Source organism: Macaca thibetana, chromosome 9, assembly GCF_024542745.1.
Source record: "Macaca thibetana thibetana isolate TM-01 chromosome 9, ASM2454274v1, whole genome shotgun sequence".
Taxonomy (NCBI): domain Eukaryota; kingdom Metazoa; phylum Chordata; class Mammalia; order Primates; family Cercopithecidae; genus Macaca; species Macaca thibetana.
This window is the reverse complement of record NC_065586.1, coordinates 117945038-117971984: the sequence shown is the minus strand read 5'-3', so window position 1 is coordinate 117971984 and position 26947 is coordinate 117945038. Positions and strand designations below refer to the sequence as shown.

The following is a 26947-nucleotide window of genomic DNA, read 5'->3' as shown; positions in this document are numbered from 1 at the left end:
TGTATTTTTAGTAGGGACAGGGTTTCACCATGTCGGCCAGTCTGGTCAGGAACTCTGGCCTCAGGTGATCCATCTGCCTGCCTTGGCCTTCCAAAATGCTGGGATTCCAGGTGTGAGCCCCTGCACCCGGCCACATTTTGAAATGCTTTAGGCAAATTTTTTTTTTTTTTTTTTTTTTGAGAGACAGAATCTCACTCTTGTCACCCAGGCTGGAGTTCAGTGGTGTGATCTTGGCTCACTGCAAGCTCTGCCTCCTGCGTTCATGCCATTTTCCTGTCTCAGCCTCCCGAGTAGCTGGGATTACAGGTGCCCACCACCATGCCGGGCTAATTTTTTGTATTTTTTTGTAGAGACAGGGTTTCACCATTCTTGATCTGACCTCGTGATCTGCCTGCCTCAGCCTCCCAAAGTGCTGGGAGTACAGGCGTGAGCCACCGCACCTGGCCTCTTTTTTTTTTTTTTTTGAGACAGAGTCTCACTCTGTTGCCCAGGCTGGAATGTTGTGGCGCCATGTGGGCTCATGACAACCTCTGCCTCCCAGGTTCAAGCAATTCTCGTGCCTCAGTCTCCCGAGTAACTGGGATTACAGGCGTGCGCCACCACACCTGGCTGATACTGTATTTTTAGTAGAGGCAGGGTTTCACCATGTTGGCCAGGCTAGTCTTAAACTCCGGATCTCAGGTGATCCACCTGCCTCGGCCTCCCAAAGTGCTGGGATTACAGGCATGAGCCACCGTGCCTGGCCTGAAGCTTATTTTTTAAAGCCAGGCTAACTTACTTGAATAAAGTAGAGAGCTTAGGCAATTATTTGTATAATTCGATCAAGGAAGCCAGTTTCTTTAAGCAGCTCCTAAGTCAGGGCACACTTGTGCATTGTAGTCTCCCAAAGTCTGTGACAAGACATTTGTTACTAACAGTAGTTAAATGACCAAAGCTTTTCAATCATTTACTGTTGGAGAGAGACACTGTTACATCCCAAGCATGTTCCTTTTTGGGGAGATCCAAAGGGATGGAGTTAAAACTAGCACTGGAAATATTCATCTTTCTTTCCTTCTCTTTCTTCTCTCCCTTCCACTCCCCTCTTTTCCCTTCCTCCCTCCTTTTCATTGTTTGACACAGGCTCTTGCTCTGTCACCCAGGCTGGAGTGCGGTGTCGTCATAGCTCACTGCAGCCTTCAACTCCAGAGTACAAGCAGTCTCTCCTGCCTTGGTCCCCTGAGTAGCTGGCACTACAGGCATATGCCACCACACCTGGCCCTTTTTTTTTGAGAGGAGGCCTTGCCTTGCTATGTTGCCTAGCCTGGTCTTGAACTCCTGGCCTCAAATGATCCTCCCAAAGTGCTGAGATTACACGTATGAGCTACTGTGCCAAGCCAACATTTAACTCAAAGTTCCTTTTGGTCAGTAACTTCCTAAAACTTGTCTCAGATCACAAAATCATACCATCATACAACATTGGAGGTGAAAGGATTTTAGGATTATATAGATGAATGTCTCATATTTAAAGAATTAATTAATTTGCCTAAGGTAACATGAGTAGTTAGTGGCAGAGCAATGTCTGAAATTGCAATGCTTTGGGTTTTTTGTTTGTTTGTTTGTTTTTGAGATGGGGTCTCACTCTGTCACTCAGACTGGAGTGCAGTGGTGCCCTGTTGGCTCACTGCAACCTTTGCCTCTCAGGCTCAAGCAATTCTTCTGCCTCAGACTCCCCAGTAGCTGGGATTACAGGTGTTTGCCACTACTGCTGGCTATTTTTTTTTTTTTTTTGACACGGAGTCTCGCTCTGTCGCCCAGGCTGGAGTGCAGTGGCGCAATCTGGGCTCACTGCAAGCTCTGCCTCCGGGTTTGTACCATTCTTCTGCCTCAGCCTCCTGAGTAGCTGGGACTACAGGCACCCGCCACCACACCCGGCTAATTTTTTATATTTTTAGTAGAGATGAGGTTTCACCATTCCCAGGATGGTCTTGATCTCCTGACCTTGTGATCCACCCGCCTTGGCCTCCCAAAGTGCTGGAATTACAGGCGTGAGCTACCTCACCTGGCCCCGCCCAGCTAATTTTTGTAGTTTTAGTAGAGATGGGGTTTCACCATGTTGGCCAGGCTGGTCTCCAACTCCTGACCTCAAGTGATCTACCCGCCTTAGCCTCCCAAAGTGCTGGGATTACAGTCATGAACCACCGCGCCCCAGTCTGCAGTGCTTTTTATACTAGACATGATGTTGACATTGGAAAAAGTTAAAGTGGGCCTCAGTTAAAATATGGAGTGACTGACATCAGTGAGTGAATTGTTCATTGTAAGCAAATTTTCCAGGCATTGGAAGCGTTTTTATTGCTGAGATATTATGTACTCTAATCATTTAAAATGACAATGTTCCCAAAACGTATTGTGTTCTTCCTCACCTTCTCAAACAGAATGCTGAGCAGGACTTGCCTGTTGATAATGGCTCTCGTATTTTCCTAGGAATATTCTTCTGCTCTTGTTGTATTTCCGCGTGCCATGGGCCACTGCTTTTCTCTCTAAAGTTACTCTGTTGTCCCCTTTATCCTTTCTCTTTCTTGCTGACAATTCTTGTGTTAGTTTGTCTAGTATTAGCATTTCTTCCCTTTCTAATTTGTAATTTCTTAATATGTTCGTTAAAATATTGAGCACCTGCTATACGTCAAGTACTGTCGAGGCATTTGGTAACTCTTTAATCAGTGAGTAAATCAGATAAAGATCTCTTGCTCTCATGGAGCTTGCATTCTGGGGGTTTGGTTGGGGGAAAATGGTCAGAGATAGTTATTAAACAATAAACATAATACATCAGTAAATTATATAGTAGGTTAGCAGGCGGTGTTATGGGAAAAATAGAGCAGATATAAAGGAGGGTTGGAAGTATTGGTTATTGGCTTGGAAACTAGATCACCAAGTTTATTGTTAGTAAAGTTACAGTCAAGAGGAAAGTGGGAAGAGGAGCTTGTGGGACTCTTCTGTAAGTTGGGAATATAAACATTAGGAAGTGCCTTTTTTGAGTCCTCATTTTCACCTTTATTGTTTTTTTCTGGGTTTTGTCTTTGATTTGAATGTCCGAAGTTCTGGAGTAGCTTGATAATTGACCTCTGCTTAAGGTTTAGCTTTATATAACAATAATTATTACAATTAATTTGAACATACTTACAATGTTTTCTGAAATTTGAGGATTAAGCCCGTGAAATGGGACGTTAGCTGTCAAATGGAATGCTTGGCATGAAATGGATGCTGGTTCTTGATTAACCTTCTGCCTGAGAACAAATGTGCCCAGTGATAGACTGTTTGGATTGAACGGTGTGAAGGTGATATCAGTACTACCAAACAGTGCTTGCTATGTTCACAGTTCCATAATTTTGGGTCAGGATATTGTTGACATGAAGGCTGAGTAGCATCCAGGGTGAAAATGTGAACTCTAACTAGTCATTTCTGCCTTAACTCTTGTCTCCTCTACTTACTACCTGTGTGGCTTTCAGCAAGTTCCCAATTGCTCAGCTCTCTTCACTTCAGGTTCCTCATTTGTAAACATGGGAAGGACCTACAACACAGTTTGATGTGATAATTACATAAGGTTATACTTGTAAAGGTGCTTGGCCAAATAATCATCGACTGAACTTTTGTTACTAGGTCTGGATGATGTTATTAGGAACTATCAGAGATACTGAGGTCAAGGGCAAGTAAGTGATCCTTCTGGTTACCCAGTCAACATTTGCACATGAAATTATATTTTTCTTGGTTGTTTTTTCTTTTTAATTCAAATATTTGTCTGAATTAAAAGGACATATATTTTAAATTTTAATATTAAAATCAGTCTAGTCAAAGAAAAAAGTAATATTCAAAACCACTCAGTTTGATTTATCAACATATAATTTTAATCTTTGAGAATTTTTAATATTTTAATTTATCCTTTTATACCACATAAAACCTGTAGGCCAGGCGTGGTGGCTCACGCCTATAATCCTAGCTCTTTGGGAGGTCGAGGTGGGCAGATTGCCTGAGCTCAGGAGTTTGAGACCATCCTGGGCAACGTGGTGAAACCCCGTCTCTACTAAAATACAAAAGAAATTAGCTGGGCGTGGCGACATGTGCCTGTTGGCCCAGCTACTCAGGAGGCTGAGGCAGGAGAATTGCTTGAACCTAGGAGGTGGAGGTTGCAGTGAGCTGAGATCGCTCCATTGCACTCCAGCCTGGGCGACAGAGTGAGACTCCTTAAAAAACAAAACAAAACAAAACAAAACAAAAAAACCTGTAAAGAATTTTTAATATGTTGATTCATCTATTATACCACATAAAACCTGTAAAAGATATCATTTGGGAAAAGATTTATTTATGATTTTCTTTCCTTTTTTTTTTTTTTTAAAGAGACAGGATCTCACTATGTTGCCCAGGCTGAAGTGCAGTTGGTTATTTGTAAGTGTTATCATCACTGTGCACTATATCCTTGAATCCCTGGGCTCAAGTGATTCTCCTGCCTCACGCTATGGTGCCTAGTTTCTATTAATATATGTGTATTTCTTAATTGCTTTACCTAGAACTGGAGACAAAAGAACTATAGGTGTCCTGTTTTTTTATTCTAGTGGTAGAGCTTCTTGTTCATACAGGAGCAGATCTCTTGTTTTGATAAATTAGCTATATTGGGGTACTGTAATCCATAGCATTACTTTGTGCTTGTTACACTGACGTATAAAAATACTATATGCAAGAGTCTGAAGAAATACACAATGCCCAGCAGAGTGTCTGGAATGGAGTAGAAGCCCAGTGAACATGTTTTGAATGAATGAGCAGCTGAGTTGACTACTTTTAAAAAACAGCTGGAGAGAGAATTCAGTTGTTGCCAAATTGAAAGCTACTTGGGAAGAAAATAGTGTTCTTGAAACTTGTGACATGAAGCAAAAAGGAAAATTCAAATGATGTCATAAGCTTTTGACAGTTGTTCTACTATAATAAGTAAAAGCTGCTTTTAATTTCCTGAGTGAGAGCGTTGAGCAATTTACGTACAACGAGTTAAGCACATTTTAGTGAGTGCAAAGCTCATGTGATAGGAACAACTTTGCTGTGAGTGCCATTTGTCTTTCACTTTTGTATTTTAGGTCTGTTTTTCCCATTAAAACTGAAGAGCATCAAGTTTTATGACCTTCTGGTAATCACTTGACAAGTGAACAATAGTACCTTTTGATGGCTAGTCTAAACAAGGAAAGTTTGTATTTTCACTGTGGTCATTCATTTTATATGCCAAATAATTTTAGGTAACTGCCTGTATGATTAAAAAGCAGTTGATTTTCATCTAGTCAGTACTAGTTAATTATAAAAGTAAAACGTGTATTACATATGGTTATTTATCCAGAGTATAATTCTGCCTTAAGAATATGTAAAAATAGGGAATATGTTTGTATAGGTCTCTAAATATTTTTATATATATAATATATATATATATATGTTTGTTGGCTTTTATGTGACTTTTTTTCCAGAAATAGCTCAAAAATTTATAATGGCTTTCATATTACTTTTTCCTGGAGTGTGGAAGAATGTGATTCTTCTATTCAAGCAGTCATATAATCATTTAATTTGGGGCATGTTCCATTCACTGTGCTAGATACTAGGGATGCATAGATGAATAAGACATGTTTAGTTCTTGCACATTTTAGCCAACAAATAAAATCTAAAATAATAAGTGTCTTGTCTTTTCTTTTTTTTGAGGCAGGGTCTCCCTGTTTTGCCCAGGTTGGAGTGCAGTGGCGCGATCTTGGCTCACTGCAAACTCCGCCTCCTGGGTTCACGCGATTCTCTGCCTCAGCCTCCCCAGCAGCTGGGACTACAGGTGCCCGCCACAACGCCCAGCTAATTTTTTGTATTTTTGGTAGAGACGGGGTTTCACCGTGTTAACCAGGATGGTCTCAATCTCCTGACCTTGTGATCCGCCCGCCTCGGCCTCCCAAAGTGCTGGGATTACAGGCGTGAGCCACCGCGCCCAGCCTATAAGTGTCTTTTCATAGCATTGCATTGATGTTAAAATGTTAAAAATTATTAGAAATACATGTACCTGACAAGATGTGGGCATATTCAAACTTGCTTTAAATCAATTGGTCTGGTAGGTTATGCAAGCAGTACGTATAACCATTATCAATATGTTTATGTTAATATAGTCATTCTTAATAATCAAATAGCTAATACCATATTCCATTTTTATTACTTTGACCAGATGGCATTAAAAACAAATATTGTCGGCCGGGCGCGGTGGCTCAAGCCTGTAATCCCAGCACTTTGGGAGGCCGAGACGGGCGGATCACGAGGTCAGGAGATCGAGACCATCCTGGCTAACACGGTGAAACCCCGTCTCTACTAAAAATACAAGAAAATTAGCCGGGCGAGGTGGCGGGCGCCTGTAGTCCCAGCTACTTGGGAGGCTGAGGCAGGAGAATGGCGTGAACCCGGGAGGCGGAGCTTGCAGTGAGCCGAGATCGCGCCACTGCACTCCAGCCTGGGGCACAGAGCAAGACCCCGTCTCAAAAAAAAAAAAAACCAAAAAAAAAAAAAAAAAAAATATTGTCTTTATTGTGGTTTCCTGCTAATTTTGATTTCTTGGTTTTGTGGTATTTTCTGTTTATCCCTAATTTATGTTATTTGGATTTTTGGAAGACACCCAATTTTTGAAGGTTAAATTGAATGATTTTGCCTAGCTTAGTGTAGTTTCAGTGATACCTGGTTTTGTTCTCCATATTTCTTGGTATGTATTCCTTGCTCCTTACAAATGGTATGTGCTGGAAGTTTTTCTGCAGGAAGCTAGTGCTTGGAGGACATGGATGTTCCCAAGAAGGTCTAACAAGAAGGGGACAGGTTTTTACTTCAGCATTACTGGGTCTTCCTTATGGTGACTGCTTCTCTCTGTTTATAGAGTCTCTCCATGACCAGATGACTTAATTCTATAGCGTATCCAGAGGCTGTGAAGAGACATGGGAGAAAGAAACGATTATGAATATTCATTTACTCATTGATGAATTACTCCCATTCACAAATGAATGGATGCATTTATTCATTGAATTCACGAGTAATTGAATGCATGTAGACATTTAAGTAGCAAATATTTGAGTCTCTACTTTGTGCCAGGCATTGTTTTGGACTGAAGATGTAGCATAGGGAACAAGATAAAGTTCTTGCCCTCAGGGAGACTATGTGCTAGAGAGGAAGATAAATAATAAGTATGCAATATAGTGCCAGAGTAATGTGTGCTAGATATGTGAAGGGATAGAGTGAGGGACAGTGTGGTGGAAGATGAGAATAGATAAGGATATCAGGAAGAGGCTCAGGTAAGGGAAGCTCTTCGACAGACACCTCTATAGAGAGCATGCACTTTGTGCATGGCTGAGGGAAGTACATTTTAGGTAGATGGGAGAGTACCTGATGTTTTCAAAAAACATCTGGGACCCTGACGAGGCAGGAACACAAGTCATGGTGGCATCTGTCTTCTTGATGATTTCTGTTGCTTGTGAAAGTTTTTTTAAAAAAATCCCTACCTATGCTTTTTGCTGTTTGTTAGCTGAATTTTTCAGTATCGTAAAATTGTGTATTTTGTTGTAGACTTAATCTTTTCTTGTTACCTAAACAACTATTTGTCACCTTATTTTAGTGTGATTTTAGTTAAGCTGAGACTCTTCTTGTTGGTATCTCTGGATTTTATTGCTTTCTTGTTGAGTTCTGATTAATGGTATTGTTAAGTCCTTGGTATAATGAAGGGGAACCATAGATTGGAAAAGGTTTTGAGGTTCTGATGGTAATGTAACAGTTTTGGATCTCAGTATGTAAAAGAGGTGGACTAGATAATTGCTAAGATATATCTTAGCTGTCAAATTGTGTGCTTTCACTGATTTTAGGAAAAATCCCCAGGTGGAACTATACAGTTTTTTCTTCTTTTTGTATTCTTTTTTAAAATTAATTTTTAAGTTTATAGTGTAGTAAAGTGCATAAATCTTAGGTGTATAGCTTGTTGATTTTTTTTTTTTTTTTTTTTTTTTTTTTGAGGCACAGTCTCGCTCTGTCGCCCAGGCTGGAGCACAGTGGCGCGATCTCAGCTCACTGCAACCTCTGCCTCCTGAGTTCAGGCAGTTCTCGTACTTCAGCCTCCCAGGAAGCTGGGATTCCAGGCGTGTACTACCATGCCCGGCTAATTTTTGTATTTTTAGTGGAGACAGGATTTTGCCGTGTTGACCAGGCTGGTCTCGAACTCCTGGCCTCAAGCGGTCTGCCTGCCTTGGCCTCCCAAAGTGCTGGGATTACAGGTATGAGCCAACGCGCCTGGCCAAATTTTTACTTATGTATATGCTCTTATAGTCACTGCTCAGATTAAGAGAGAACATTTTCAGCATGCTAGAAGGCTCCCTCATGGCCCTTCCCAGCCAGTATTTTCCTACCCAGAGGTTAACTACCCTTCTATCACTGTAGATTAATTCTGCCTGTCCTTTAGCTTCATATAAATTTATCATACAGCATACACTATCCTGTCTTACTTAACATTCTGTGTGAAATCCATGTGGCATATAGCAGCAGTTTTCTTTCAGTGCTATGTAGTATTGCATTGTGTGGATACAGCACTATTTATTAATCTATTATTGCTGGGCATATGTGTTGTTGACAGCTTTTGCCTGTTATGAATAAAGTTGCTGTGAACATTCTTGTACGTATCTTCTGAAGGACATAACACTAATTTGTCTTAGATATATACCTGGGAGTTACACTGCTCAGCCATAGGGTAAACATCTTCAGCATTTATAGAAATGTGGCCAGTTTTCCAGAGTGCTTGTACCATATAAACATGCTCGTTGTCCCACATCCTCATCAGTATACGGCGTTGTCTGATGCTTTAGTTTTAGCCTTTCTGGTGGGTGGATGGTAGCGTTTGTATTGGGGTTTTAATTTGCTATTTGCTGATGTCTAAATAGGGAACTTTTTATGTATTTATTGGCCATTTGAATATGTTCCGTTTTGTTAAGTCTTTAAGAGTTTGCCCCCCTACCTTTTTAAAGTTAGGTTCTTGTGTTTTTTCCTTATTGACTGAGAGAGTTCTCTATATTCTCTGATATGAGTCTTTTGAGATCTGTCTGTCTATCTATCTATCTATCTATCTATCTATCTATCTATCTATCTATCTATTTTTTTTCTAAATATCTTTTCCCAACCTGGAAATAACTATACTCCATACCTAGGAAAATATTATTTTGGAAGAATCTAATATTGAAAACCTTTGAGTTTTGGTACATTTCTAAACTTGCAGATCAAGAATGTCAGCAAGTGATTTAAAGATTGCTCTTGTATAAAATTTCGGCCTCAGTGTTTGCTTTCAAAAACCAGAAGGCGTTTTTTCTCTTAAACATACTTGTAAAATTATTTCCATACTTCTTATGAGATGTTTTAGTATTTGGTGCTGGTATTTATTTAATGCAATTAACACACAGGCCTTAGATCATTAGGGTCCTATGGCAAATTATCTTCCTGTTAGAGGAGCAAAGGATTCTGAAATCAGCACAGAATGCCACCAGCACCGGAGTCTTTCTTTGGTGGGTGTTCTGTTTGATGACTTTGCCAAGAACCTGTTCTTCTTTGTGTTTTTATATGAACTCTGTTATGGTGATTTTGTTTGCTGCTGATAATGTTGAAAAGCAACACAATTTTTAAAGATTCCGTTCTTTTTGACTATAGCTCTTTAAGATATAGAATTGTTATACTGTTATCTGGATTTTATAGATTCATATTGCAAACTTAACAGTTTAATTTTAGAAACAAACTAGGCTTGAAGGTAGTAAATAAATGATATTTTAACAAGTTTATATGGATATCATTGATGTTAATAAGTACAGAGCCACCATTTCTACTATTTATAAAATATATGATGATTATTATAGTGGATATAAGAGGTAGATATTAGTGAATAACCTAACTACAACCCAAATCCCTGTTGCTGTTAGAAATTAGGGAGAAAGCTGCAAAAAATAGTAAAAGGATATTTATTGAAGTAGCTCATTAATTAGGATGTGTTTTAGCAAACTTTGAAATCAACATTTAGAGCAAAACATTTATAACTAGCTCTGTATATTAGTGTTTTATGGGCTTTTATGATTCTGGGCAGATACTAGAATTTTCAAGAGGCATTTTATTATAGTACGTCTGTGGCATTGCTTTGAGCATTTGCCCATAATATCACCAGGAATATTATTGGGTAGGGACCAGAACTCTTAAACGGGGGAAAAAGAGGGTGAATAATTCATTGATAGTATTGGATTTTCTGCCATTTTTGAGAGCGCCACACTGAGTGTTTTCAGTGAGCAATTCTAGTAAGTACAGATTGAGGAAAACAAGTTAGAGCTGGTAGGGACCAGTGTTGCCTAAAATGAGCTTTGTGGAAAATGGATTCTGTGGAATGTTAATAGATATTATACGAAATTAAAAACAAAAATCTCTAGGCATGTAACTTTGGGAAGCACTTGACTGAGGCTGAAGTAGAAGAGTTTTTTGTTTTATAAATACAGGAATGTGCAGAGCCTTTAATATATCAGTGTAGCCTCCAATTCACTAAAGTAAGGAGGAAGGGGAGGTGAGGCCGCTAGATAGTAAGAGCATTTCCTAAACTTACGTGGCCATGGAATTGTTTTTTAGAGAGTGTCTTAGGAGCCTGCCATGCCACAGGATACCATCTGGGGAAGGTGGGTTGGCTGAAATCCTTTTACACATCAAAAACCAAGGCCCCGTAATCCCAGCACTTTGGGAGGCTGAGGTGGGCGGATTACCTGAGGTCAGGAGTTCGTGATCAGCCTGGTCAACATGGTGAAACCCCGTCTCTACTAAAAATACAAAAATTAGCCGGGCATGGTGGCAGGCGCCTGTGATCCCAGCTACGCAGGAGGCTGAGGCAGGAGAATCGCTTGAACCTGAGAGGTGGAGGTTGCAGCGAGCCGAGGTCATGCCATTGCACTCCAGCCCGGGGGACAAGAATGAGACTTCATCTCAAAAACAGCAACAACAAAAAACAAACCCCAACCCCAAGGCCTAAATAACTCAAGTGGGTAGACCTAGTAAGATTCTAATCCTCGGGCAAAAAGGGAGATGTAATGCTTCAGAAGACAAAGGTTTAACTATGTTAGAGTGTAAATAATATTTTTGTTGTCTTTTTTTTTTTTGAGATGGAGTCTCGCTCTGTCATCCACGCTGGAGTGCAGTGGCTCAATCTTGACTCACTGCAAGCTCCACCTCCTGGGTTCACTCCATTCTCCTGCCTAGCCTCCCGAGTAGCTGGGACTACAGGCACCCACCACCACGCCTGGCTAATTTTGTGTATTTTTTAGTAGAGATGGGGTTTCACTGTTTTAGCCAAGGTGGTCTTCATCTCCTGACCTCATGCCGCCCGCCTTGGCCTCCCGAAGTGCTGAGATTACAGGCGTGAGCCACCGTGCCTGGCCTTGTCATCTTTTAAGATGTTTTGAAGCTTAATGTCTAAGGTGCCAAGTGTAATCAGAAGACGTAGCACAAACAGCCCTTTCAGGTACATTGCTTACAATTGGGACAGAGAATAGCTATAAAAAATGAATTTAGGGAATTACCTGAATCTGCCCTTTTTACTCCCCACTAATAGGTTAAATAAGATCTTCTCAAACCTTAGTTTCTACTCCTTGTTAAATACAGATTTAATTCTCATTCTTTCGATGACTTTTTAAATGGGCGCTAGCTGTGTCTTTTGGCTGCTTTGAAGGTTTTATTTGTCTGCAATGAAATGTGAAACAAAACTTTTTTCTTTTGTGTAGTCAAATTAATTTCTTAGCGTTGTAGATTTATCAGAGACATTCTTGATATAAAACCTAGTTTTGCACTGCCTTAGAACTACCGGTTATTTATAGTGTAAATATGTGCCAGAAATTGAACAGGGATGGGAAGGGAGTCTAAAATGTTATTTACGTTGACATAATTTAGAGTCATAACTGAGTTAAGGCTTCCAAATTCCTGATAGAAGAATTTAGTATTTTACATTGAGGTGTAATTTAGATTGATAATTGCAAACTTTTTAAATAAAGGTTTTATTAGATTATAACTTAAAATAATCAGCCCTGTCCCCTGATAAATTATAGGACAGTAGGTGGAAGTAGAGTACAATAACTGAAAGGCCCAGGAAATACAACCAGAAGTGTATATTGTTAGTGTGAGGAAATTTTGGATAATTGATATGACTAGTTACAAGATTTGGAATTTTACTTTGGCAAATAGAGACACACCTCACTGATGTTCCGTGGGTTAGGAAAAAAAATGTGATTTATCTTTGTAAAATTTGCCTTTTGGCGTTGAGTGTCTCCTTTTTCTTTAAAAGATAGGAATTTAACCACGGTTACTTATTAAACAGATAAGGCATTTCAGGAACAAAGTGTCTTGAATTATCTGTTGAATAGTTTATATTACAAAGAGAAAATAATTACTATTTTTCTGAGACCTTTTTTTTTTTTTTTTTAACTCACCAAAAAGGAAGTCATTACATCCAAATTGCTAGGATCTTTTGACAAAATTAGCAATGTGTTTTCTTTGGTCCTTATTCCCATCACCCCTGTACTTAGAAAAAGAACTTACTGATTGTAACTAATAGGAGGTCTAACTACAATTTTGTGCACTTGGAAAATGGTTTAGAAAATTTTGGTAAGCATTAAGTGCTTCTTTGGAGGGAATGAGAAAGGATTATGTTATGAGTCAGGCTGCAGATGATGACTAGAACAATGGTACCAGGCTTGGTAAGTGAGAATACTTCAAGAAAAGCAAGGTCAGTAAGAAGCTGTGGAGTGTGAGCGCTGTCTGTGTGTATCCTTTTTCTTTTTAGAGGCCTAAAGGATTTCAAAAATGGTACTGATGCCTTTTATGCCTGGATTCTAAATATAGACCATAATTCTTACATTTTTTTAAAAATTCAAGACCTGACAGAATAATTGGCATTTAGAATTTTTATAAATTTTATCAAGTGAATCAAATTGATAGTGTTACTAATATTGTTACAAACAGGAATCTTAGCTGTTAAGTTTAAAAAGCCAAATATGCAAGTTATTCCTTTATTCAGCTATGTTAAATCAAGAGACTTCCTAAAAGTAATCTTTAAAAGTGGGTACATAGGGAGATAAAGAATATGGCTATGTTAACCTCTGATTGTTATTAGAATGATAAAATTGTATGCCCATCTGCAGAATCAGATATTTTGTAAAACGTATTATATTTTTTATTTATTACGCCCAAGTATTTTGAAAAGGATCTTTCTCTTAACTACTAACTTTACCCATTATTTATGATTAAGTCGTCCTATTAATGTAGTCATATCAGACGAATGATATTAATGTGTGCTACCATCTGTGTGCGGCCATAGTCTTTTTTTTTTTTTAATAGACTTTACTTTTTAGTAGTTTTAGGTTCATAGCAAAATTGAGCCACAGTCCTTTTTAATACTGATCAGACATCATGGTAGTGATCGTTAAGGAATCTATTTCTGCTTTCAATTGCAGTGTATATAGAAAATGTATTTTGCAGTCTCATTTTTTATAATTGTTTTTTCAAAGTATTACCATTTCTACTGAATATAATATGTACAGTTTCATTATGAAAGAATTTACTAAGTAACTGAAGTGAAAAAACAATGGGTTTTACTGATGCACTAATAAAGAGATGGCATTTTTTGAAATCTTTTTCATGTTGTGGGAATAGGAGTGTCAATGTGTGTCTTGTGATTTGTTTTTTTTTTTTTTTTTTTTTTTTTTTTTTTTTTTTTTTTTTTTTTTTTTTTTTTTTTTGAGACGGAGTCTCGCTTTGTCGCCCAGGCTGGAGTGCAGTGGCCGGATCTCAGCTCACTGCAAGCTCCGCCTCCCGGGTTTACGCCATTCTCCTGCCTCAGCCTCCCGAGTAGCTGGGACTACAGGCGCCCACCACCTCGCCCGGCTAGTTTTTTTTTTTTTGTATTTTTAGTAGAGACGGGGTTTCACCATATTAGCCAGGATGGTCTCGATCTCCTGACCTCGTGATCCGCCCGTCTCGGCCTCCCAAAGTGCTGGGATTACAGGCTAGCCACCGCGCCCGGCCTGTGATTTGTTATTCTGTTTTTACTGCTTTAGGATTGAAAACTTTTACTTATGTATTTCACATTTTGGCGGCTTCAAGCAGGGTGAGAATTTTTTAGGTCTGTTTTCAAAAAGCTGTGACACAAATGTTGGACATATACACATGCCAAAAATGTGTATAAACTGTTGGAACTTCAAGGAGACATTAGTTTTTATAGACAGCATTTATATTCTTGTCTTCATTGTTATTTAAAGTAACTTCCATCCTAATTAATGCATCAATTACTACTGAACATGACTTGCTTATAAATTCAAAAGTATGTGTATAATATTAACATTCACTTTTGGGGAAAAGTGTAGAACCCTTCAGTATCAAATTTCTGATTTTAAAATCAAAATTTACCATGCCTCATTTTTCTCCACTGTTAAAACTGGCTAGGCTTTGAACTGGCACCTTTTATTCTTGGGAGGAAGGGTAGAGATTGTCTCAGGTTGGGCTACAATGAAGGAATCCAAGGCCACAAAACTTGCATTTTAAATTTCAATAAAATTATTTGCTTCATGTCAGCATTAAGAAATCTTAAAATTTTGGTATACTTTGCACTTTCAGAAAGTTATCTTAAGAGTTAATATAATCAAACTGCATATTGATATATAAATTAAGAAAAAATTCTTACTGTTTGCATTTTTTTTCTTTTCTTTCCTTTTTTTTTTTTTTTTGCTTCCTACTGAAGTGTTTACATTTTGATATACTGTCAACTAGGGCCTAAGTGATACTATTTAATTGAATGGCTTTGGTATGCATTAGTGATATTCTAAGAATATATTTAGTGTTTTTGGTGGGAGTATGTGATATCTTTTTAAAACTTATTATAGAAAACCTTAAACATTTACAAAGTAGATAGAATCAGGTGATGAACCCTAATCTCTTGTCCTCACTCATTTAATATCATGTCTAGTCTGTTTTATTTGTTTTTTATTTTTGGGACAGAGTCTCGCCCTTGTTGCCCAGGCTGGAGTTCAGTGGTGCGATCTTGGCTCACTGCAACCTCCACCTACCAGGTTCCAGCAATTCTCCTGCCTCAGCCTCCCAAGTAGCTGGAATTACAGGCACCTGCTACTACACACAGCTAATTTTTATATTTTTAGCAGAGACAGAGTTTCACCATGTTGGCCAGGCTCGTGTCGAACTCCTGACCTCTCTCGGGTGATCCACCCACCTTGGCTTCCCAAAGTGCTGGGATTACAGGCATGGGCCACCCCACCCAGCTAGTCTTTTTATTTTATACTACTACATTTTACTTTTCTCCCTACTTCTCCAATGATCATGAAGGGAATCCCAGATATCTTATAATTTCATTGATAAATATTTCAATGTGTAACTCTGAAAGAGAATACAAGTTATTTGTATTCCCTGTGAGTACTAGCTTTGTTGTGGAGAGGAAGTTCATGAGTGCTTGGAAACAGGCCTGTCATTGTGTTTTATTGTAGTTAATTTGCATTTAGAAAGATCAAGAGTGTGTATTATTTGGGTGTTATTACAGTAAATCTCAAAGGATTTGAAATGTTGAATCTGTAAATAACATCTCTGAAAACATTATGAATTACCATCATGTGTATGCATGAAGTTATGTGACAGTCCTCATTTCAGAGGTATCCTACAATTTGCTTTGTCATTTGTTTCTGTCCCCCTCTATAATCTGTTTATTTAAATGCGGATCATATAGCATTTAGTTTCAGGTGATATTCTATATTCCTCTATGTGTGTCATAAAAAGAAAGAGAAAGGTGAGAGAGAAGGGAGAAAGGGAGAGAGGAGGAAGGAAGGAAGGAAGGAAGGAAGGAAGGGAGGGAGGGAGGGAGGGAGGGAGGGAGGGAGGAAGGGAGGAAGGGGAGGGATATGGGACTGAGAAAAGAGAAAGATCAGAACAGGGTAAAGACCACAGATGAGATGCCAGATTGTGGAGCTAAAACCTCACCTTCTCATTCTCACTCACCTGACCTCTCTCTTTGTCTTTCCTCTCCCCTTTTCTTGGTCTCCTCATTGGTTTGTATCTTCTTCTCTTGGCATTTACTGAACTTTGCCTGTCAAATTTAGGGTCAGGAAGATTGCTGATTTTTTTCCTTAAAAGGTGTTTTTATTATGTAGGAGTTGTGAGATAAAATTTAAGCAAACTATTTTAGGACTGATTTGTTGTGCTTTATGTGCTTTTATACAGAGTTTTAAGAATGTTTATTGAAAGGAATTCAAGTAGTTAGGTGCCTCCTATGGACTAGGTTGAACCTTTCTATTCTCTGGATGAATTTTATGGACGCATGAATTTTCTATAATCTTTGGGTTCACTTTAAGTGGATTTACTGGAAAATTGTATAATAATTTTTTCTTTTTCTCTGTGTTTGTTTTTGCTGTTTATTTACTGGATGAAACGGATTCTGTTCAAATTTGACTCTGCAGTTCACAAGATTCCTTTGCAGTTCACCCTTGGAGGTAAGAGTTACTCACTGACCTTAATATTAGAATTGGTAATTGAACACCATTATTGACATCTTTCATTAGGCATTTATTTGATAATTTAGGAGTGCTCATTTTGGTGTGACACATATATTCTTCAATAACAGTAATGGAGTGAGTTACTGCCCGCCTTTTTTTTTTTTTTTTTTGGATAAAAGTTTCTAGAAGTTATATCAGTAGCAATTCACCTTCATGACAGGTTATTGCCTCTTTTTAAGTATATTTTCTTTCTCAATAAGTAGAGAGAAATCAGTCCTTTATTTTAAAGAGCCTTGTTGTATCGTCATTACTCCTGTTTGTTTAACAGCAGCCTTATGTTCTATAAATTGCCATGGTATTAAAAGAAAGCTGGAAAAATCAGAGGCAAAGGCTGTCTTCAAGGAAGTTTCAGTTAGAGAGAGCACTTTAAAATCCATGAATTGACAAGAGAAGAGCAAAGTTATTGAGCTGCTATTGTAACAAGGCAATATTCTGGGTTCTTCATTCACTTTTTCATTTAATCCTCATCATGGTTTTCAATGTAAAACTGAGAATCCAGTGATAAAATTGTGAGATAAAGAAAAACTATTAGATATTTAGAGAACTAGATATCGTTATGAGCTGCAGTTGCAGAAGAACTTGTAGATGATCATTGAGACTTGGAAAAGAAAGTAGAGAAAGGGTGGAAGCAGAGTTATGTGAAGAGGTAGTGGGACTTAGAACCAAAACCGGGTAAGAGCTTGCCTTCACTTACTAACCATATGACATTGGGTAAATCACAACTGCCCTGAGCCTCATTTTTCTTATCTTTTAAATGCAAATAATAATTCCTACCTCTCAGATGAGGTGATGGAAATGGGAGCAGTTATAAACTATGCTAGTTACATCATGGCACTATTTTGTGTTCTCCTCTTAGGCTTCAGCTCCACGCGATGAGACTCTGTTCCTTGCCTTGCACTTGTCCTTCCCTTTGTGCCTATTGTTCATTTCATTTTATGCTTTTCCCATTCCCAACTTGTTCAAATCACATTCCTCTTCAGGGTTGAGCCTCAATACCGTGTCCTTTCTGAGACCATTTCCGCTTTTATAACATTTTATTTGATTATTGAGACTATTACTGCTGATAATGTGGTGTGGCCCACAGTGGCACATTGAAAACATGTGGTAGCCAGCTGAGTGGTCACCAGGAGAAATGGACCAGACCAGTGGGGGTAGTCCCATCCAGACTTGGTCACATTGTCTAAGTATCCAGGATCAACGGGGAAGCAGAATGGTATAGTGGAAAGAGCCTAGGCTTTGAAATGAGAGAGGCCTGAGTAGCCCACGGGCAAGTCATTGACTCCTGAGCCCTTTTTCCTGATCTAAGAACGGAGATAATAATACTTACAGGGACATTAAAATTAAATGAGATGATCTGTGGCAAACACTGAGCACAGTGTCTGGCAGATAGAATTTTAATTAAGAGTTAGGTGTAAAGTGAAAACCAAACCATAAAAAGTTGAAAACAATATAAGTTTTATAGCCTGCTCTATAGTTATGGAAGCACTTTCTCACTTCAAAAGCAATGGAAAGTATCAAAAAACAGAGTGAAAAAATTAATTTGATTATGTAAAGACTCATAATTTTGTACATGAAAACAAATGTAGCTAAAAGGTAACTTGGGTAAAGTATGATGAAAGGGTTATACTTAATGTAATGATCTTCTAGAAGCAATATGAATTTCTTTTTCATAAAATTTGGTTGGATTTTTATCAGGTAATTGATAAGATAAAATACAAATGGTAATAAATGTGTGTTAAATGTTTAATCCTATTAATAATAAAAGAAATGCAGTTTAAAATGACAGTGATCTACAATTTTATTTTAATCTATCAAGATATCTTATTTTTTAAGTGAATGCTTGACAAGATATAATGAGATGGGATGTTTATGAACTTCATCCTTTCTAGGAAGCAGTTTGGTCACATACACTAAAAGCTTTATATACATCCATACCTGTGGTTGAGTAATTGTATTCCAAGAATTACTGTCAGAGAGTTCATCAAAGATGGGGACAAAACTTGCATTAAAATATTTATGACAGCATTATTTATAACTGTAAACAATCTAAATGTACAACAGGAACAGGTCAAATAAATTATGACACAGCCATATGATAGACCACCCTACAACCATTAAAATGGAGATTGTGAATATGTGTTCATGAGTATATATTGATGAATAACACATACAAAATACATTTGATATATTGAGAGGTAAAAGCGTGATGCAAAATTATACATGCAGATCTCAGTTTAAAACAATTTAAGTGCACAGAAAAGTAGAAAGGAGATGCACAAAATGTTAACAACTACAAAGTGCTGTTTTATTCTTTACTTTTCCAGTAAAGGGCCCACAGTAGGTAGAGGTGCATTGGTAGCTTTTTGGTAATGCTTCTTGTAATCAGTGTTTGATGATGTACATCAGGGGAGTCTCTTTGATTTGATGTGGAAACAGCGTCTAACCTTGGAAAAAAGGGGCTGGCAGGAGCTTAGATGAGATAATGTTGATAATGTGTAATGCTGTGCTCTCGTTTTAGCAAAAGCTTAGAGGAATGAACAGGAATAAGGGTTTTTAGCAGAAGGCAATTAGGCTGGGTTGGCTTTCCTATACAGGGACCAATAAGGAGGCTTGAGCTTGATGTCCACTTTACTGGGGCAAGTAGCAATTTAAGGCTGTTACTCACCAATGGCAAAGATACTTCTCAGTAAATCTTAACAGTTGACATCTCTCAAATGTAAGCTCATTGAGAGAGGACCCTGTTTTTCTTGTTTTCTTGTTTTCATTCTTAGTATAAGTAGAACATAGTAGGCACTGAGTCAATAAATATTTGTTGAATGAGTGAATGAACAAATGAATAAATGAATTTTGTGGGGCTGAGACTGAGAGTAGCAGTCTTTCATCCATAATTTGGCAAGACTCAGCTAAAAGTAGACAAGTTTCAGTATTTACATTTTAGTATGGTTAACAGTCTGTCTTCCCAGTTAGATTGTAGCTACTTAAGATTGAGAGCTTTGTCCTTTGTAATCTTTGGATGCTCTCAGTTATAGATAGGTCTTGGAGTGTACCTAGAGTACACTAGCTGCAACTAGAGTATATAGAGTATACACACACACACACACATATATATATATATATATATACACATTTTTTTGATACAGAGTCTCGCTCTGTCACCCAGGCCGGAGTGCAATGGCACAGTCTCAGCATATTGCAGTCTCTGCCTTCCATTTGAAGCAATTCTTCTGCCTGAGCCCCCCAAGTAGCTGGGATTACAGGCGCCTGCCACCATGCCTGGCTAGTTTTTGTATTTTTAGTAGAGACGGGTTTCACCATATTGGCCAGGCTGGTCTTGAACTCCTGACCTCAAGTGATCCACCTGCCTCGTCCTCCCAAAGTACTAGGATTACAGGTGTGAGCCACTGTGCCCGGCCACAAAGATATACTTTTAAATTACATATTACTACTCTTGTTAAGTATTGGGAATATATGTGTGGAAGCTTCAATCTTTGGTGAAAAGTAGAAGGGAAAGTATCCAGAGTTTAATGATAGTTTCTGTCTGCTTTCATCACTTAATGATCTGGAGTGGTATTTACCTTGGTTAATTATCTTTTTTATTACTGGGTTTATGACATTGGAGAGGAAGAAAAATCAAAATTAAAGATGACCAATATAAGTCTCCTTTCTTGATGGGAAATATTTTGCAGGCTTTCTGTTGGTATTTTTCTAGTTTGCAGTTCCACAGGGGCCACTTGAGGGCTTAAGTTCGTGGCAGCTACCCTTAAGTCTTCACTAGCAGCACTAAGCCGGGGGCTGCTGTTCCTTTGCCACCACATAGCGCCTGAGAGCCAAAGCAAAGGCCAGGCAGGAGAGTGTTGGGAGTCTCTGAATGTTTAATTTTGCCATTAAGCTTATGACTTAGCTGGAGAAGGAAAATTACAAATATGGTCTATACCCAGCACCTTCTTTAATTTTGAATAGAAGTCAAATTATTCTGGCAGAGATGGTAAAATACATGAGAGTTGCAGTTGAAAACAAAGCTGACTTTAAACTTCACTTTCTCCACAACGACTACTGTGAGTGAACCATGTCCCTTTGTTGTAAGTCCTAAACAGTTAACTGCCACATGAATCTAATGAAATTGTCAGGTTATAGTAATTACATCAGTAATTTGATATGTTGTCATTTGAGTGGACCATATGTGGAAAGTCAGTTACTTCCCTCTGTGGGGCTGACCCTTTTACATTCCTGTAAGCTGAAGACTAATAGAGCTCATTAAGCTTTATGGGAAAAGAGCTTTTATCACCTCGTCAAGTCAGGCAACATATTTCCATTAGATCCCTAATTTTGGGTGGCTCTGTAGCTGCTGATATGTACTCCCCTGCTAGGCTTACACCGGACCCTGGCCTTAACAGACATTTTTATTGACATTTCTAAGTCTGAATTACATTTTGTGTGGCACCACTTACAGATGTCTTCAATTAAATGTAGGTAAATAAAAGGGATTATATATCAGAGCTCGAAAGATTCTTGAATTTCTCTTCTGAGTCAAACTTTGCCAGCCAGTCCAGTAGGGCGCAGTCTCATTGTCACTTTTGTAGGTAGAGAGCTATAGGAGAGGCATTTATAACAAAAGTTAAACCAGGTGTGAATGTAGGTCACCGAGGTTTCTCTTCAGGTGTGTCCTTCTGTTCCTTCATTTCAAAATTTTCTGTATTAATAGGATAATAGCTTACTGTTAAGTTAGCACCTCTATTGTAGGTACTGTGCTTTCCACTCTCCTTATTTTAATTCTTACAGAATGTCAATGAGGTCGATATTCCCGATTTTCTCATGAAGAAAACTGAACCCAGAGAGGTAGACTAGGTAGGTGCTCAATATCACAGCTACTAGTATGTGACAGTAATCACAAGATAGGAAGGAAGTAGAATGTGGTTAAGATTCTAACATTACATGAAGTGATATGATAGTATTTGAAAGAAGACAGTGATTAGTTAGGGAGTATTTAGTAAGCCCCAGAGCAGGGTTTCTCAACCTTGGTACTATCAGCATCTTGGGCTGGATAATTCTTTGCTGTGAGGAGCTGTCCTGCACATTATGGGAAGCTTACCATCTCTGGCTTCTGCTCACTAGATGCCGGTAGCACCCACCCCCCTGAGTTGCAACAAAATGTCTCCAGACTTTGCTAAATGTCCCGAGGGGAACAAAATAGCTCCCTGTTGAAAACCATATCCCTAGAAAAGCCTTAAAAAAAAAAGTACCAAGAGGTATTGTTAATAAGCCAATTTAATGATAAAATGTTTTCAGTCTAACAAAAGACAAGAAAAAGTGAACAAAAAACATGTGGGACAGATAGAACAAATAGCAAGAAGGCCCAATTAAATTCAACCCTACTGATTATGATGGTACTAAATACAAATGGTCTAAGTGAAAACTCTGCTTCATGGTAATTTCTGTTTCTGAACGTCTGCATGTTCAACACCAGCCAATGGTCATACATCGGGGTCCCCAGTTCCCAGACTGAGACCGGTAGTGGTCTGTGGCCTGTTAGGAACTGCGACACTCAGCAGGTGAGCAACGAGTGAGCGAGCGTTGCTGCCTGAGCTCCACTTCCTGTCAGATCTGGGGTGGTATTAGATTCTCATAGGAGTGTGAACCCCTTTGTGAACTGCCCATGTGGGGGAGCTAGATTGCGTGCTGCTTATGAGAATCTAATGCCTGATGATCTGACTTGGAACAGTTTCATCCCTACACCTTCCCCTTCTCCCGTCTGACCCTTGTCTATAGAAAAATTGTCTTCCACAAAACCAGTCCCTGGTGCCAAAAAGGTTGGGAACTACTGTCATACATTAACTAATGAGCTTTTTGGGAACTGAATTTTAAATTTTTAAAATTTGAGTTAACTTAAGGCTAAGTGACCACATGTGGCCAGTGACTATACTATTAGGGCATATTGAAACATTCCAATTACAAGTCAGAGATTGTCAGGCTAGATAAAAGGAAAAAATCAACATCCATCTTAAACACGAAGACGTGGATGGGTTAAAAGTAAAAGACTAGAGTAAAACACTACTATACAAATACTTATCCTAGGAAAGCTGGCTCATGCCTGGTCCTAGCAACTCAGGAGGCTGAGGCAGGAGGATCACTTGAACCCAGAAGTTTGAAACCAGCCAGGGCGACATAATGAGAACCCCCATCTCTAAAAGAAAAACAAAAATATTAGCTGGGCGTAGTGGCGTGTGCCTATAGTCCCCGCTGTGAGAGAGACGGAGGCTGTGAGAGAGACGGAGGCTGTGAGAGAGACGGAGGCTGCGAGAGAGACGGAGGCTGCGAGAGAGACGGAGGCTGCGAGAGAGACGGAGGCTGCGAGAGAGACGGAGGCTGCGAGAGAGACGGAGGCTGTGAGAGAGACGGAGGCTGCGAGAGAGACGGAGGCTGCGAGAGAGACGGAGGCTGTGAGAGAGACTGAGGCTGTGAGAGAGACGGAGGCTGTGAGAGAGACGGAGGCTGTGAGAGAGACGGAGGCTGTGAGAGAGACGGAGGCTGTGAGAGAGACGGAGGCTGTGAGAGAGACAGAGGCGGGAAGATCATTTCAGCCTTGAAGTTTGAGGCTGCAGTGAGCTGTGATTGCACCACTGCAGTTCAGCCAGGGCAACAGAGTGATACCACATCTCTAAAACTAAAAATGAAAAAAATTTAAAAATTAAGAATTTTAAGTCAGAATGACTGTATTCTTATCAAAGTAGACTTCAGGGCGGCCGGGCGTGGTGGCTCATGCCTGCAATCCCAGCACTTTGGGAGGTCGAGGCAGGTGGATCACAAGGTCAGGAGTTCAAGACCAGCCTGGCCAATATGGTGAAACCCTGTCTCGACTAAAAATACAAAAATTAGCCGGGCGTGGTGGCGAGTGCCTGTAATCCCAGCTACTTGGGAGGCTGAGGCAGGAGAATCGCTTGAACCCAGGAGGTGAAGGTTGCAGTGAGCCAAGATCGTGCCACTGCGCTCCAGCCTAGGTGACAGAAAGAGACTCTGTGTCAAAACAACAACAACAACAACAACAGCAGCAAAACAAAGTAAATTTCAGGGCAAAGATGGAAGAAAGAGTGACATTTCATGGCAGTAAAAAGGTCAGTTCATCAAATGAATATGCAGTAATTTGAAATGTGATCCACTTAACAGAGCCTCAAGATAACAAGAAATAGACACTAATAGAACTGAAGGGAGAAGTATAGTAGTTGGGGACTTCAGGACAACCTTCTCAGTAATTGATAGAACATTTAGATAGGAAATTAGAGTAAAATAGGAGGCATGAACAACACTACAACACAGTACGCTCAAGAGTAGCAGTGCATGGGGTATTGGCTAGCCATATGTATACCCCCCTTTAATTGCATGCAAATTAAGGAGTGCATTATTCAGAAATCTCTGGAAAGGGGGTAGTAACTTGCGAGTGTCGCCATGGTCTTTGTAAACTGTCATGGCACTGGTGGGAGTGTCTTATGCCAATGAACAGCAAGGGCAACGAGAGGACACTTTTGATGCCATCTGGTTCGTGTTGGTTTTTTCATTTCGTTCTGTCGGGACCGGCAAATAAGTCCTACAGGTTTCCTACCTCAGTAGTATTTGTTTGGCTGTTAGGAAGGAAAGAGGCCTGGCGTGTTAGCTCATGCTTGTAATCTCAGCACTTCGGGTGGCTGAGACAGGTAGATCACTTGAGCTCAGGAGTTTGAGACCAGCCTGGGCAACATGGCAAAACTACGTCTCTACAAAAAAAAAAAAAAAAAAAAAAAAATTAAAAAAATTAGTCAGTTGTGGTAGTGTGTGCCTGTAGTCCCAGCAATTCTGGAGGCTGAGGTAGGAGGATCACTTGAGCCCAGGAGTTCAAGCCTTGATCACACCACTGCACTCCAAAGAAAGAAAAGAAAGAACCATAGGAACCTAACCATCTCTTGAGTCTGTCAGTGTATGAAGTATCATTGCTTGGAGTAGCTGTAGATATCAAGGTCTCTCCAATGGCTAGAATTCAGAAGGAATGGCTGTTACTCAAAACTGGGTCCTGTACGTAGCTTGCAGAGGCAGCAATAAAGGGACGAGGTGGACGAAAGGTTGAGTTGTTAAGCTGAGGAAGGGAGTTAATTTTACTGAATGAGGAGAACACCGAAAATAAAATATCCAGATAGCTGGCCCAAATTCAAGAGTAGTGGAGATAAGGCTAGGAAGAGGGCTGAGCTGGTGAATTGGGGGAAGCTTTTACCTGCTTTCTGGTCTAAGGCCTGGGAGAATAATTGGCACTCTGCTCTTGGTACTGAATTGAATCAGAAGGGGAAAGCTAGGCTGTGGCTTGATCCATTGGGCAAAAACAGAAAATAGGAGTACATTGTTGTTACTCTAGTCATGAGGGCTTACGGTACTTCAGTTAGTTTTTGGATGTGACCTTATAATTGAGTCAGTGTAAGTTGCAGCCATATATCACATGATATCAACTGGAAGTCTTTTTCTAGAAACCAATCCCATATGATAAATGTACCAAAGTTGATTCTGAGAATAAAAGAAAGTACACTTAGAGTAGAAAACTAAACATTAAATTAAAAAATGCCAGGAGTTTCCTGGCTGAAGATTTTCCTGCTTGGGGCTTGGATTAGTATAGGCATCTTAAAATCCAAGGCATTCAAGACATCTTTTGGCTGGGTCAGTCTTCCTTTAGCAAGTAGTGGTGTTGCTGCAAGCACCTTTCAGTTGTGTTGAAAATTAGGGTCATCTGCCTTGACAATTTTCATTGCCCATTAGATGTGCATGAATGCTTCAGAAAATGTTTGAATAGTAAATCCTGGGGTGGATTAGTTTCCATGGGGACGTCAGTCTTGTTTGATGTTGGCAGTCATTGAGTTCTCAGTCGGGGTTGTCACTCTGGGATGTATTTTTCCCTCATAAGAAATATTGTAAAAGCAGGAGTCTCAAATTGAACTGACGTTAAGTAAGGGCTCACATAAGGACAGTTACTCTGGGTTCTCAGGTGCTTACTAGAGTGCTTAATAAACATTGACTTGTAGAATTGAGAAGTTTGGGATTCTGTTACTTAGCCTTTTTGACAGTGCCTCACTACAAGTCTTTTTGTTGGAGAATTAGGATTTAAAATAAAAGGAAATGTCAAAGTAAAGAAAATAAATAACAGCATCCTGATATTTATCTATTTGTTCTGCAGTAAAAATGCAGAAGTAAATTTCTTATTTCTGTCCAACTTATTAAAAACATTTACTGTACTTCCTTTCTCAATTACATAAGCTTGGCAAAGTTTCTTTAAAATTTTTATTTCATTGCTTCTAGTATTAAGTTGTGAATGTCGGGGTAAACCTTTTTGCTTTCATGGAGACATTTAAATTCAAAGAACGACGTCATTGAGAAATACATTTCTTTGTTCATTCTTTGGTTTAGTAAGTGGCTAAAATCTCTTACCTCTTATGTTGACTAGAGCACGTTGATACACTGTGATTGTGTGTTGGCATGGTGGACTGCAGAAGCAGTGTCCAGCGAGGCAGACACTGAACTGAGAGGTGGGAATTTCAGGCTTTGGTCTTTCCTAGCATTCCCCTAAATTGGCTTTGTGGCCTTGGGCAAGCCCCTTAGTCACCCTGACCCTTCCTTTTCTCACTTACAGAGTAAGAATATTCCAGATAAAGAGGTCCCTCAAAACTAAGTGAACTTAGCCAACATGTCAACACGTATTATACCGTTTTCTTATTCTTAGATATTATGACCAAACCCCATAAAATTCACTTCCCCAACCTACTATACTTTCTCAAGTTTTGTCTCCACTATGCTGTTTTGTTCTGTAATAAGCTGCCACTTTGGAATAATCCTACTCACATTTTCCTTAAAAAGGAAGTCTTTTTTTAAAAAATTATTTTTTATTTTTTGAGATGGAGTCTCACTCTGTCGCCCACCCAGGCTGGAGTGCAGTGGCACGATCTTGCTCGCTGCAACCTCCGCCTCCCAGGTTCATGCGATTCTCCTGCCTCAGCCTTCCGAATAGCTGGGATTACAGGCACCTGCCACCATGCCCTGCTAATTTTTGTATTTTTAGTAGAGACAGGGTTTCACCACCACGTTGGTCTTGAACTCCCGACCTCAAGTGATCCACCCACCTTGGCCTCCCATAGTGTTGTGATTACAGGCATGAGCCACCACGCCTGGCCTAAAAATCAAGTCTTACACCATTACTCTGCTTACACAAATGTATGTCTCTTATTTTTGCCCTTAATATGGCCTGAACCATCCATATTAATTACATCTCTTAAGAAAATAATAAATTTTCTTTCATAGGGAGAACTGGGAGGTAGCTCATTGAGAAG

At 39.4% G+C, this 26947-nt stretch overlaps 1 protein-coding gene across 4 annotated transcripts in view; it reads left to right on the top strand.

Moving 5' to 3' along the window:
- ATE1 (arginyltransferase 1) overlaps window positions 1–26947 on the top strand; it is a 186943-nt gene that overhangs the window by 43825 nt on the left and 116171 nt on the right. For all 4 annotated transcript variants that reach the window (XM_050804581.1, XM_050804580.1, XM_050804582.1 and 1 more), the window contains one exon: window positions 16521–16553. In XM_050804581.1, coding sequence (XP_050660538.1) covers window positions 16521–16553 — 33 coding nt within the window. The remainder of the gene's footprint in view (window positions 1–16520; window positions 16554–26947) is intronic.